The sequence below is a fragment of the Malaclemys terrapin genome, chromosome 9 (genome assembly GCF_027887155.1).
Source record: "Malaclemys terrapin pileata isolate rMalTer1 chromosome 9, rMalTer1.hap1, whole genome shotgun sequence".
NCBI lineage: Eukaryota > Metazoa > Chordata > Testudines > Emydidae > Malaclemys > Malaclemys terrapin.
Window position 1 is genome coordinate 26232794 of NC_071513.1, and position 15033 is coordinate 26247826.

A 15033-nucleotide genomic window follows, 5' to 3' on the forward strand; every position below is an offset into this window, starting at 1 on the left:
ATTTTTAAAGTGATGTACAAAAGCAAGCCTCTCATACCTGCACTCTGCAATAATACGTGGTTGCAGGTGTAAGACCTTTCACTTCATAGCTCAGACAAGGGCCAGTGTATACGATACGCATTGATCCTTCCATTTGTCCCCAGTCCAGCCTATATTCACAAATTTCAGCACCATTGCATGCAGGACTCTGGGAAATTCAAGTCAATGAAAGATTAGTGTTCAGATAGCTCATGATTTGTAATTATAAATATATATTTAAGATTATATCAATGTGGAATGAGTAGAGAAGAGTGTGAATTCACTAAAGTTATCAGTGAAATGAGTTGGCTGGTTTCTACCTACTCTCAAGAGAGTATATGTCCACTTCAAACCACTACACAAATGACACTCCTTGCTACAGGGAATACAAGTATTAAAACAGGCGTAATTTGACAAAACTGCATTGAGAAGTTTGCACAGTATCCACCCTACAGCACATCGGACTTTGGTCAGTGGTGTTTTTTCACGTAAGGCACTACTGCTGAAACTATGCTAGTAAACAATGGTGTCAGAACACTTTTATTACTAGTACAGTCCTAGCGTGCAAAATGGAGGTTTTTCAGTTTGAAAACCATTCCATAAACAACATCCAGACCTTCCAGGTAGTCAACAGCATGGCTATAAGTACAGTTTGTCAGAAAATCTCCATCTAGCCATTTGACTGAAAACAGGAACATTCTTCACAAAGATTGCAATTCCCACCTGGTTCCATAATTTTCCAGTAACTAGCTGTAACAGTGGTGTGCACGCTACTTAAGGAAAATGTGCTAACAGCAAATAGTCACCCACACTGTGAGAAGGGCTTAACTATCACTCAATTTTCTCATTACAAGAACAAAATCTGTAGCTGAGAACATTTACAAAACAAAATTATTCAGAGCTGACTTCTGCCTGAGTACTGGTAAAATGGGGGAAGCATTTGAAATATTCCATCAATATATTCAGTTCTTCTCTTGTGTATTTACTTATGTGCTACATATGATGCATGAAATTCTAAAGCCTTAATATGAAAAATTTAAAAAACCTACCTCCCAAGTGACCACTACACAGGTGGCAGCCTTACAGGTTAACAAGGGTGTACAACACTGATCAGGAGGTCCTGCAGCGGTAGAAATCTCTGCTTTTTCAGAGAGAGGGCCAAACTATAAGGAAATACAATTGCAAGAGTGTGGCAATGACACAAAAATAGGACAAATGCACATTTGCTCAGTGAGAAGTTGGAGAAAATAAGAGATGCCATTTTATTTTGATAGGTACTGTGATGCAAAATCTTAGTACTAACTTCACAACTCCTACTGGAGCTTTTTGGGCAGCTGCAACACAAAATGGTTGTATGCACACAGAACCTCCAAAGAACTCCCACTTGTATGGTTCTGCACACTGGCAAGCCTCTCAACTCCTCCCCCCAAAATCTTCCTTTCCTTGCAGTCACATCTTGCTTCCAAAAGCAAGTGGCATTGCTCCAGAGGCACTCTTCTGTGACAAACATTGCTCCCACCCCTACCTCCAACCCAGTATCGCTTGGAGGTATCCTCTCTGCCCAACACTACCACTACCCTACTCCTACCCTACCTATCACATACTGTACATTTAAAGTAATCTGCACAATCTAGATGGGACATAACAGAAAATGGGATCACTGGGACAAAACTCCAACTGCAAAATTAGAAGAAACTTGTTGAAGGCATAAAGGACAGTTGGGCTCCTAACTAGTCTTTGAGTCACTGATGATCTTGCACATAAATATCACTGTCTTATCTTTGCCAGAAGGGCTTTTGCAAACTAGTCCTTCAATGGGACTAATATGGAAATCCACAGAGATGCTGCAAACAATACCACCAGGATCCTAACATATAGCCATCTTATTAGTGGTAGTACCTGTATAGTTACTTGCAAAACAAAAACTGATTATATAAAGAGATTGATTACCCCAGCTTTATTTCCTGCTCTTATCCAGAAGCAGTACATTCTCCCAGGAAGTAGATTGTTCACTGTGCATTCTGTCGTCAGACCCTGATACACTTGCCTGTGTTCATCTTGTTCAGATTTTGCCATTTCAACTACATACTCTGTTACTTCTGAGCCCCCATCTGTGGAAGGGGGATCTATGAAATATAAAGTTGCATTAATACAAAACCAAAGTAATTATTTTCAGAAAACAGCTCTTATTTTAATAACTGTTTCAAGACTGTCTGTATGAAACCAGAAGTTAGATGAATTCTAAAAATAAATTTGTAGATGTTTGGTTTCAGCATCTATTTGAGCTGCAACAATTCACAAGCCTCTAATCCTTTTAAAAAACACATCTGTCTGTTAGTAAGAGATTCATATCAATCTTTTTGATCAGGCATTTATGCATATTATCTCTTACTTCTCCCCTTTACAGGGCTAAAAATAAAAAACCAACAACTTATTTTTGCTTTCAATTGCCAGTTACAAACGGGTAAAGACCAACCATAGCATACTATTCCCTAGCTTCTGTGCTGGCTGCTCCTTAAAGTTCGGTTAGTAATATACCAACTGCCCCACAAGCTATGCACAGTATAACCGAAGAGCTGTGTATTACGGTTTTTACATTTTTTCCTCTTGACTGAGTTGAATTCCATAAGCTTTCAAGTTTTTGAATGAGTCTCCCGATATTTCAATTTTAGTTTTGTGGGATAATTTTTGTTTTTAGCCTTCTGTTTTTATAATGTTTAAAACCTGGAAAAGGTCTATCTACAGAAACACTGGTCCTTACCCCATTGTAGAGTTATTTCTCTGGGCTTAGCTTTGCTAACCAGGCATGGAGCACGGCAAGGTCCAGGAGGAACAGCTGATGTTTGTACCGTCAGAACATCAGAAGCCTAGGAAAGGATACATGTATTATTTGAAAGTTACAGCTGTGAAATACTGCACAACATTCTTTTACTAACAGAGAAATAAAACTACTTTCAAGGCCTAATGTGTTTATTTTTTCAAGTGACTTCTTGGCTCACCGGGCTTTCACCTCCCTTACTGACACACGAAACTCTCAGTCTGTATGAAGTACCAGGCTTGAGATGATCACACACATGTTCTCTCATGCAACCACTATATACTACTTCCCAGTTAGTTCCTGCGGGAAAGGTAAAGAAGACCAATTTACAATCAATGGAGAAGGTTTTGCTACATTAAAACATTGAACTTTTCCCCATATACGTTAATTTAAGGCGCACACATCACAGAATGAAAACTGAATCTTGGATTGGTTCCATTATGCATACAAACAGAATTTACCCTAACTACTACGCCTATAACAAAATGAACATTCTAATTGCTACAGTAATGACAATACATATTTACATGTAAACAGAAGTGAACAATAAATTGAACAAGGCCTTTACGATGATTGCTTACCAATTAAAGTTTCTGAAATTTCTAGAAAATACTTAGAAATGTCTGATCCTCCATTATCCTTTGGTGGATCTGAAAGATACATTTTAGTTACAATGAATTTCAAAAGTTTAGAAAAAACCTGAGGTTTATGTATCATGTTGTAATCAACTATTTAGAACAATATTTTTCATTGTGGAATATACTCATATGGGAAGTTAAACTGGAATTGCAATAATACTGCAATAAAAGATGAAATATGAAAGTTTCATGTTCAGAAAGAGCATAAAATATAAGAGTGCTATGAGAATCTGTTTTTATGAAATACTATACACATTTTAAGACAGCAATAGAGTGGGTTGGGCTCCACAGTAAAAGTATGAGGAGACAGTAGGCCAGCTGCTAAAGTTCTGCTACTGTTTTTTGACTTGAATTATTTTATATTAAGACTAAGCTTTAATGTGTAAATTGCAATTTTTCTTGGAAGCCACACTCAAAGTTAAGAGTAGGGTAATCCAATAATCTCTCAGTTGGTAAATATATTCTGAAGGAATAGCTGATTAATACATCTTGAAAAGATATGGGATTAGGAGAAAAATGTGTATTTTTAAGGATATTACATTTAGGCTAAAAAAGTTTCTCTGAAGAAAAGAACTGCATGGAGACCGACTATAGTCTATTTTTAGACCAGTTCTCTATGTTATTTTAAATTTGTTTTACTGATAATTTATAGCAGGGGTAGGCAAACTTTTTGGCCCAAGGACCACATCTGGGTACGGAAAATGTATGGCGGGCCATGAATGCTCACGAAATTGGGGTTTGGGCTCTGTCTGGGGGTGCGGGCTCTTGGGGTGGAGCCAGAAATGAGGAGTTCAGGGTGCGGGAGGGGATTCCGGGCTGGGGCAGGGGGTTGGAGTGCGAGGGGCCAAGGGGAGGGCTCTGGCTGGGGATGATGGGTTGGGGGTGCAGGAGGTTGCTCTGGGCTGGGATGGAGAGGGATCAGGGGTGCAGGCTCCAGGTGGCGCTTACCTCAAGCAGCTCCCAGCAGCAGTGGCATGTCCCCCCTCCAGCTCCTATGTGGAGACGCAGCCAGCCAGCTCTGCAGGCTGCCCTGTCTGCAGGTACCACCCCTGAAGCTCCCAGACAATGGAAGATGTGGGTCAGCACTTGGGGTGGGGGCAGCGTGTGGAGCCCTCTGGCTGCCCCTACATGTAGGAGCCAGAGGGGGGACATGCCGCTGCTTCCAGGAGCCGCGTGGAGCAGGGCAAATCCCCGATCCCACTCCCCAGCTGGAGCACTGGAGCAGGGCGAGCCCTGGACCCCGCTCCCTCTCAGGAGCTCAAGGGCTGGATTAAAACATCTGGAGGGCCAGATGCGGCCCCCAGACCGTAGTTTTCTCACCCCTGCCTTATAGGCTCATTTCTCTTCTGAGGAGCAAGGGAAGACAAAAATTAACACAAGTTCACTTACCCCATGTAACTTTCACATTGTGTGAATGGATCTTTCCCTTTACACTTGGTTTACTTGGTGGTCCAGGTTTATCAGGAATTGTGCTGTATTCTACTACCTCACTAGGGATACTTTTTCCTTCATTGTTGCAGGCAGAGAGCTGTTAAGAATGAATATAATACACTTATTGATTGCCATGGACAATATCAGGCTAATTTGCAAACAAAGATCAAAGAGAAAGGCAATTATTTTTAAAACATTTCTGACACCATAATAAAAATGTAATCCCACTGAAAAATTACTACTGCTAGGTTAGCCAGCTATTGTATGTGGTTAGGAAACAACATACAAGTGCTACTAGCAAATAGCTCCAGAAAAAAAAATAAAAGGAAATCATATACGTAATTTGGCACATACCCTAAACTTATAAGAAGTACTCCTCCTTAGATTTTTTAAAGTGCATGAGAGTTCTTCTCCGTTGTATTGTGGCTGAAAACCATAACCCTGTAAAGCACAGAAAATTAAGAACAGGCATACAGTCACTAACAACTCTCCTGGTAAAATGATAAGAGCAGCAATTGGTCTCCACAATTTCTCAAGCATTAAACCATTTGAAATCTCCTGGGACACTTCTAACCAAGTCTATATGGTTCTATACTATATAAAGTGTCTTTAATAAGGTGAATTACTTCATAAACAGAAGAGTATGGCAACTTCAGCAACTACTCTTGAATTTTTTTTTATCATTAGATAGTATAGGCCTTTACATACTTCAGCAAACATAAAAGCTGTTTTATTAATTATACAGTGTTTATGAACTGTTAATTTTAGTGCAATGTTTCATATTATTAAACTTGGGATAATCTTAATGAGTTATATTTACACCTGAAATTACAGACTATTCATCAAAACATTAAGAAAACCCAACTTACAGAATCTTCTTCTTCCATATCTAAAGTGTAAGTCAGAGAGTCATCTGAAGACATGCCATTAGGTGGGCTCCATTTTAATGATAACCATGTTACTCCTGCTTCAGTAAACTGAGGGGGCAGTGGTGGTGAAGGGACGATTCCTGCTGTATAATATGCCACTGTCTCACTAAATCCACTGAAAAGTTAAATTTAAAGGTTAGTAACATTAGCTTGGGCTGTTGAGAAATTAAAATGAGAAAAAACAACACATTTTACCTCATTCCGATGTCATTTTTAGCAGCTAATCTGAGCGAGTACTTTGTAGAAGGAGAAAGTTTGGTTAGTTTGTATTGCTTTAGATTCCCATAGTAGCATTCCTTGAAGGCTCCACTCCTTCCCTTTAAACAAATAAAATAAAGACAGACTTAAGTAACTTTTACATAGGGACTATTTTTAAGGTTAAATTTAATCTCCTCCGCTCTCCACCTTCCTCTGTTACTCCACTAATTCAAAATTTTAATAAAAGCATTAAACCTAAATATTACATGTGGACAGGTTGTGATCTTATCCAAGCTGTTTATTTTTTATATTAGACCACTTTTCAAATCAGAAGGCCAGTGGCCTGACATTTACAATGCTGGATACCAGCCAAACAGGGAAACCAATAACTTACAACTGAGGATATGTCACTAATGGGGGGAGGAGGGGAGACAGACTACAATATAACAGAATTCCTGGAGTGGAAGGATGGTCATTAGAGCTAGAAAGATGAAGGCCTACTGGTAAGAGGGTTTGGAATGCAGAGAAAAATAACCTGCAAAAAAAGGGATCACAGGAAGGGCTACTCAAAAATTTGAGACTTAGAGCTGGTCTACACTATAGTTAGGTCGACATAAACTGCAGCCTTCCCCCCGTTGATGTAATACTACACGGACATAATAACTCCACTTCCACCAGAGGTGTAAGGCTTATTTCAGTGTAGTTAGGGTGATGCAGTGTGTCTATGTTACTTACATAGGCTGTTGGCTGTCTTATCAATTACACAGCAGGAGCTGTTTCTAGTGTAGGACATAACCTTAGTTAACGTAGCAATAAGCACCCAAACGCTCTTGGATACCTATGCAAACTAATATTAATCCTTTGACATTTTGTCCAGTCATTACAAAACTCTTTAGTAATAACTTCTCAAAGTTTTAAGTGACGTTTATGATTGTCTTCATGAAATGGACCCATCATGCTCTGTTCACTAATAATGGATATATTATGAACATTACTTGGGATGGCCAAAAAAAAAAAAAAATCAAATACATCAAACAGTTTACAATTTAAATTACTCTTGAAATACAGTGTTAATGGAATCTCTGTTTGAAATAGCAGTAGTACTATAGATCAGGCCCAAGTTTTGTTTGTTATTTTAAAGATGGCTATACATTGATTGGCACAATAAAAAAGTGTGTATCTACTTAAGCAATATACATATTCACTCATATCTGCAAAGCATTCATGCTTGCAAGCAACTTTTCCATCATAAAAATAAAGGGCTTACCTCATCCCATTCTAAGAGAAAATTAGTTATTTTGGAACCATTATCATTTGAAGACTGAAATAAAGAAACAAACAAAAAGATCAGATCAAAGGTTTAAAAGTAGAGTTTCATTTTACACAGACACCTGGATGTTGAACTGAAAGATTTTAATACCGAGGATAGGGTTTCACACTGTGTTACTTAGACATAACTAAGTAAGGACAATACAAACTAATTTTAACTGTACAGTTCACACCAGTTTGATTTATGAACTCTATGTTTATATACTTTTGGATGTCTCATCTACTTGCATCATACCTTTTGTGTTACGGAGAGGGGGGCTGGCATTTGGTTTCTGCCACTCAATGTGACAGATATTAAAGCCCACAGGAATTGATGAAATTTGCACTAGCAGGACAACGGAGCCTCCCTGGAAGGATTACTGCTCTGCTAATGACTCCTGTCACATCACTACCCCTTCTGAGACATGAAGGTAGCAACACTGGGGCATGTCGTCTCATGCTGGAACTCATGACCAAAACTGTGCTTATAAGCTGGAGGATTTTTATGCATGCAGAGAGAGACCAAAACCAGAAGATAAGACTGGGCAGCAGGAGGAATGGTGCAAAAGAATCCTGAACTGGGCATTTGCTCATGCGATGACAGCATATGTAACTGCAATTGAGTAATGCACTTGTATGTTTTTGAAAATGGAGGTTGACAATGTATGTTTACTGAGTGTGAATCTACATTAACCAGAGAGCCATATGTAATTGCAAAGACATTGTTCAGTCAAGCACATGGGATAGTCTTACAAAACTCAACAGTCTAATAAACACAATGTATTGTAACATTTCTAGATAGAATACATTGCATGGTCTATTCAAGAGATAGCCTGGGGGGCAGGGGGAGAGAGAAAGATCATGATGCATAAAGCAAACTAAAATAATAGAATTCAGCGTTATCTTCGACATTCTATGCTATTTAATCTACCACACTGGGATCCTAAGCATTAGAGGTGTTGATGCTCCCCTCTCTCACATGCCATCATTTCAGTAGAGAATTTTTCCAAATATTCTAGGTCATACACATGTATTTTTGCACTGACAAAAGACATGTATTTTATGCTGACAAAAGCATGCTACCAACTCACATATTAATTGGATACAAAGGATATTGAATAAGTAACAGAAGAAAACAGGATGACCTGGAGATGGAGAAGTGATATTTCAGCTATATTGTAGAGTACCAATCTTCACTGAGCAACTTAAAATCCAACTTTAAAAAAAGAGAACTAGTACGTTTTGCTTTGTCAAGACTTTAAATATCCCTGCCAAGTTATTTACCTTCCACTGTAAACTCAAGCTGTTTTTCGTTCTGTTGATTAGTTTAGGTGCAGCTGGAGGGTCTGGTTCACAACTTTCTGTAGTAAAACTCACCAATTCGGAAACAGATTCTTTTATGGAACTGCTTGTTGCTGAAACTCTGAATGACAAAGGGCAATTAATGAAGTGTCCCAAGATTATCACCACATGAATATTGTAAAATTTAGAACATGGAGCATCAGTTTGAGAACTGCACTTGGAGGCAGAAGGTAGAGAAAAGAGAGAGTAGATGGCTTATTGTATTAGAAGTGTAATACAGAGCCTTTCTTCCCTAGACCACTGGTTCAAGTATAACTCACACTGTTAGCACTGTAATTGTCCAAGAGAGGCCTAATGAAGTGAGTTTATGATCTCATTCCAGGCCACAGTGGACTGGTATTCATAAACTCAACAATCACCACCACAAATGCCACTGTTGTTGGCAGTGTCAGGGAAATAAAGGAAAATTGGAAGAGCAACATGGAGATGCTCACAATGCAGTTTCTTTGGATTTAACCATTTTGTGGACAGAGGAGCTCAGACTCGAGGGCTGTCAATGTGGCACTGTTTGTGAGCTCTACATTTAATGTTTTTAAATATGAAAAGCACTGACTAATCAATTCTAACTGTTGATGTTCCTCTGAATGAAACAATTCAGCATTTCTGGGGCTTACAGTTAACAAGCTTCATCTTTAATGCTAGAAGCAAAAGTCAATTTTATACCTGCTATAGATCTTTGAGAAAGGTAAACAACTTAATGTTAAACAATTTTCAAATGAATTCTGTTTTCAAGAAGCATATTTAACATGAGCCCAGTTGTCAGACTGTCAGGATGTCACCATTGTGACAAAGTAAATGATGAAACACATATGGGACTCATGATCAAAACTATATTAAAAAATGTTACCAGATGGATGAGACAGTAGAAGAGGATTACTTTATATTCAAATATGCTAGAAGGCCTTGACACTCAAGGGTATAGAAAATGACTAAATTAAATTAAACTTTCAAATTATTCAGGTACAAGTCTTCCAGGTAAATTCTTATTATAAATATCTGCACAAACTACTACTTAAATGGAGGTTAACTTCTTCTTTTGTATGGCTTGGATAGGTAGCAACAACTACAAATTTATATCTAAGTTTGATAGCCAGCACATTGCCACAGCACTGAGCAGGTGAATGTCCTTCAAGCTCCCGGCAGAAGAACGAAGGGGACATTCAGATATGATGTGTTCTATCGTTTGTGCCTGGTGACCAGTCGCATATAGGTGTTTCCCTCATTTTCCACTCAAAGAGGGTTTGTCCACATCTCCCATGAGATGTCCAATGTGATTCAATTTGCACCCGTTTTTCCTGACATAAATCAAAACCCAGTGATTTCTCAACAGGATCGATGATGAGCTGTTTGTTTTGAGTGGTTGAAATGCTCCATGTGATTCTCCATTGAGCCTCAGCATCAAAGTTGGGTGTAAGGATCTTGATACGGTTCCAGAGGGTTACGGGATTTTAATCTCGTTTTTGGCGGGTTCTGCAGGTCATGGTGCAGTGGGATCCTCATATTTGCACTGACACGATTAAGAAACTGTGATGTCTGAGCAGCTCTTCTAATCTGCGGAAGCTGGATGTGTGATAGGACCGGGAGCCAGTCAACTGGAGTAAATTTGAGCGTCCCCGACACTATGGGCATATCATTAAGTTGAGTGTCAAGGAGTTTAGTGTGACTGCCGACCTCTCAGTGAGCTTAACAACAATTATACTTCCTCAAACCGCCCTTTCCAGGACCAAAAAAGAACAGTTGGGCCAGTCCTCTGAATATACCAAATTAACGTAGAAGGGATGTGCAGGGAAAAAGTGGATTACATCTTGAGAACCCTCAAAGAGGATCACATTGACATTGTGGCCCTCCAAGAAACACACATGAAAGAAGATATAGATGCCAGACATTAAATCTATGACTATACTAAAATCGCTGCTGTCAACCATCCAAAACATGGGGGGGGGGGGGGGGGGGGAGGAGAAGAGGTTAACTAACCAATATATTTAGAACTGTAAGGGAAATAATTCAAGAACACTGTAGCTCACCTGAAAAATCAGAAAGACAAAGAATTCCAAGATAACACTACACTTGAACAAGACTAGAAATTAAGTAAATACAGAACCAAGGCCCCATACCTATTTGGTCTTCTGACCACATCTACTTGTCTTCCACCATGTATGCATGTTTCATATTGCTTAGATCGGAGGTGGCTCTTGTGATCTATGCAGCACATTAGACCTGAACTATGCAGCAATACTGCACTGAATTATGCAGCACACTGGAAAACATTCTGCAATTTATAGGAGTGGCGTTTCTCCTGCAGTAGGATTTGAGAGTTGTCTTCTCCTGTATCCAACAAATATTGGAGTAGAGCCCTGTGTAGGATGATTTTTAATCCTGCTCCTGTCCTGCTCCCGCTATTATGGCAGCAGGTCCTGCAGGACCCATGGGATTCCAATCCCGCTGCAGGTCTCTACTTTAGTCCCGCACAGGATCCTATTGGAGATCCCTTCTGCTGTTGGATGCCCCAAAACTCACTACTCCAGCCAGTCTCCTTTCTTGCATAATTAGGCACTGTAGGGGTAAGGATTTGTTTGCTCCGATGGGCATTAAGTGCTTTGGATGGCAGCTGCTGATTCTTGCAAGCCTCTTCTTCTCTCAATACTCCATTCTCTCTTCTGCCACTGAGGGGTCTGCTCTCCCACTACTCCAACCAGCCTCAGTTTCCCCTCCTCTAGTACTATTAACATTCCCTGGGGAGCAGTTTGGAAGCTTCCCCTCACCTCAACAGAGATTAGCTCAGAGACTCCTTCTGCTCCCCCTAGACATGTGAAAGAAGGTCCTGCTAATAATACAAATTATTACTGATGATTATTCTTTTCTTTGCTGCTGTCCTTAGTCTAGAAGAATCTCCCTCTTCCTGATTCCTGCTCTACCCTTTAGAGCAGTAGCATGGAACTACCGGAAATCCACTTAACTCCTCCTTTTTTGCTAGAATCAGAGGAGACAGGCCGAGGAACAACGGTAGGCAAAAATGCTAACCAGCAAAAGGCGGGATATTTATCTATTTAGGCATTACAAATAGGACAATATTAGTACACAAGTGGAACAATAACAGTGCATGGACACAATCACATTTTACATCGAACCCTGGTAAATAGTTCATAATCCCATCCATCTCAAGAAGGAAGAAATCATATAATAATTCTAATTTAACACAATATTGGGTATTCCAATCCTGTTAGGGAATTTCCCAGTACATACCTGACATGGTAATCTGTTGCTGGTCTGAGTTCAGGAAGGGTAATTGTTGTTTCTTCTCCTCTGTAGGAACAAAGAGTGATAGCTCTCCCATGTACTTCAAAAACACAGGCTTATTGCAAAATAAAACTATATAATGTACATTTAGTGTCAAAGTGTCCATTATCCCCTTTATACATAATGCCTATTGATATTACTTAAAATGATTTGCATGTGAAAAAAGTAGGTCTGCAAGACACCATACACCTCATGATAAAAACACTGCTGATCTATGTCAGTGTATTTGAACATATGTATTGTGCTTAAATTAAGAAACCAGACTTACATATAGACAGATTTAAATTTTCCATTTTTACCACTGTTGGATACTGCTACTTCAAATATAAATGTTGCTGGAGTGAGACTCTGACTTTCTCCAATCTGCGAACTAACTGGGAGATTCCAGGACAGAACTGCTGATCTTGCTTGTATATCAGAAACCTTTAAAAACCATAAATAATGCAAATAGGTTTGTTTGCTATAATAAAGGTACATTAGTCATTAACATGGTACTTGCCCATTTGCCCACTAAGTTTCTCACTGGAGGAATTCTTTACTTTTAGTTAGTGGAAGTGCTGGATCTTTTTTAAGTTAGGACTTTACTGAGTTTTAATTTCAATTTTAACTATTAATCATTCTAGGGTGTTCATATCAAGGGCACTATATAAAATAGAACAGACCATAGGCATATTTAAACAGTCTTGGGGCGTGAAATGAAGTTTCTATTTCACTTGCAGTGTTTGCACTAACTACTTAGGCCAAAGTTTTCAGATTTGGTACCCTAAACTAAATAAATAAAAATAAAATTAGGCAGCCAGATGTGTGTTTACGCACAAACAAATGGCTCCATTTTCTAGCTGAGTACCCTCAGTTCCCACTAACTACAGCACCTTTGAAAATTTGACCACTCTAGATTTCTCAGTGCAGATTTTTTTAAGGTGCTCAAATCTAAAAGATTTGGTCCAAGTACTAAAAAGCCTTTTCTGCCATTTGGTTTTAGTTCTTCATAGCACTCCGAATTTCCTCCAAAATAAAGTTTGTACAGCTTTTTCTGGCACTAAACTCACAGGGTATCAGTGGCAGCAAAATAGCAACATTATCATAACATAATGAACGGCAGGAAAGCTGGAGCAAAAGAATGCAGCTTGCACTCTGTACGATTGATGCACAAAAGGAGTTACGTGTACTTGACTGCAATTTTAGCCTATAATCTATTTAAAATATCACCATAAGATTCCAAGATCCCAAACAGTCTGAAAATACTCAAATCTATGCTCCAATTTGATTTTAAATAAAGCAGAAAATGATGCACTACTTTTTGTAAGTATCTCTTTATTCTTTAATACTTTGCACTCAACTGAGCTGAGTCCAAAACCCAGTGAAGTCAGTGGACAGATTGCATCAGACCCAGAATGCTTTTCATCACAGGATCTCAAAGCATTTACAAACATTAAATAACCTCAGAGGCAGATATTATCCCCATTTTACAGAGTGGGAAATTGAGGCACTCAGAGATTAAGTAACTTGCTCCAGCTGTCTCAGCAAGTGAGTGGCAGAGTTGGGCACGGAAAACAGAACTCCTGATGCTTGCCCCCAAGCGCCGACCACTAAAGCATGTACTTTCAATTTACAACACTGAAAGCATTTCAAATAAAAGATCATTGAAGAAAATGCTTTTATACTGTTTGTAATATTAGTGATTTATCAAGAGAAAGTATACAACCAGGGGATTATACATAACATTTCGAAGACAATACTTACTACAGGTTTACCAATGCTTACGTGGAGATTGTACAACTTTTTGGATTCTGTGTCAGACTCTGAAAAGCCAAACGTAAAACTTCATTACAGTTAAAAAAAAAATAAAAATAAACCCCCACCCCCTCATACCAGCAGATAAGAAATGCTTATCTAAGTGCAACCACAAGATGGAGTTAGCTTCATTAAGAGATTAACAATAGTATATATTATGTAAAGTTCATTTCCCCTATTTGTTTTGGCTGTGTGATTTGTAGAATTGTCCAAAACTAACAGCGTTACACAAACCCCGTTTAGTACATCCTGCACAAAGGATATATTTCCCTAATCTGAACAAATCTTTACTTTGATTGAACAAAAATCTTTATATAAAAATGAAAGATGTTAAAAATTGACAACATGATTTTGTCTTGGCTGCTGTACATGCTGGTGATGTAGTTAATGCTGCATTTCCTTTGCAAACTAAATTTCTCTATGGACATAAATCTGGAAGATGTATTTGAGATTTTTAAATTACATACTAAAAATACATACAGCAGAACACATTTCCACCCAGAGTTGTTATAGTCAGTCATATGCTTGTGAAAAATATTTCATTTAAAACATGTATTTAATGGAAGCCTATACATTCAAGAGTTCAGACTGAAATTGCATCCTTAAAGGAAAACTGAAATGTTTTTAAAAGATAAAAATGTAACCATTTTTTGCAAGGCCAAATCTTTAACAAAACATATGTTTAGACATACCAGTGAAAGTTAGTTCCTCCTTTACTTATCCTGCCAAGACCCAAATTCTGATTTCTGTTTTACTCTACTACTGAAGTGCTAAGTTTGTCATCTACAACAGAGAAACAGACCTCGGAGTATTGCAATTTGAATCCTAATAGGCAAAGTCTTTCACTTTAAAAAACCTGTATATTTTTATTACAAGCCTACACACGCATTCCTTTAATGAATTGGGATCACAAATCATTTACATTTCATTCCTTCCTTCAAACTAGTGTGATAAACCAAGATACACTAGTATCTCAAGTGCTCAGACAGAAGGCAGAAAGCTGATTTTGCAGTTGCATAATTTTTTTAAAAACTGGCACTTAGTCCATCATTGTGCTCAAAGGAGTATTTGAAAACATTTAAAGAGACTGAGTAATTTCATTTTAAAATGCTGTTTACTGCTCAGACAAACTTTTCAATTGAAATTTCCTGAAGACTTAAAACCGAGAGTCACATGAAACACTAAAATGAGAAAGATTTCCGATTCTGTTACGCATATTTACGGTACACCCCAACATGGA

At 38.5% G+C, this 15033-nt stretch overlaps 1 protein-coding gene across 5 annotated transcripts in view; it reads right to left on the reverse strand.

Annotated features, from left to right (window-relative positions):
• Window positions 1-15033, reverse strand: part of LOC128842882 (fibronectin type-III domain-containing protein 3a-like) — a 77247-nt gene that overhangs the window by 14563 nt on the left and 47651 nt on the right. For 4 of the 5 annotated variants that reach the window (XM_054039142.1, XM_054039141.1, XM_054039143.1 and 1 more), the window contains exons 7-21: window positions 13743-13801; window positions 12268-12422; window positions 11946-12005; window positions 8625-8763; window positions 7300-7353; window positions 6030-6151; window positions 5775-5949; window positions 5260-5346; window positions 4864-5002; window positions 3418-3486; window positions 3018-3136; window positions 2780-2885; window positions 1969-2144; window positions 1068-1181; window positions 38-187 (exon numbers count right to left, since the gene is read on the reverse strand). In XM_054039142.1, coding sequence (XP_053895117.1) covers window positions 38-187; window positions 1068-1181; window positions 1969-2144; window positions 2780-2885; window positions 3018-3136; window positions 3418-3486; window positions 4864-5002; window positions 5260-5346; window positions 5775-5949; window positions 6030-6151; window positions 7300-7353; window positions 8625-8763; window positions 11946-12005; window positions 12268-12422; window positions 13743-13801 — 1724 coding nt within the window. The remainder of the gene's footprint in view (window positions 1-37; window positions 188-1067; window positions 1182-1968; window positions 2145-2779; window positions 2886-3017; window positions 3137-3417; window positions 3487-4863; window positions 5003-5259; window positions 5347-5774; window positions 5950-6029; window positions 6152-7299; window positions 7354-8624; window positions 8764-11945; window positions 12006-12267; window positions 12423-13742; window positions 13802-15033) is intronic. The other variant, XM_054039145.1, reaches the window with a different exon arrangement.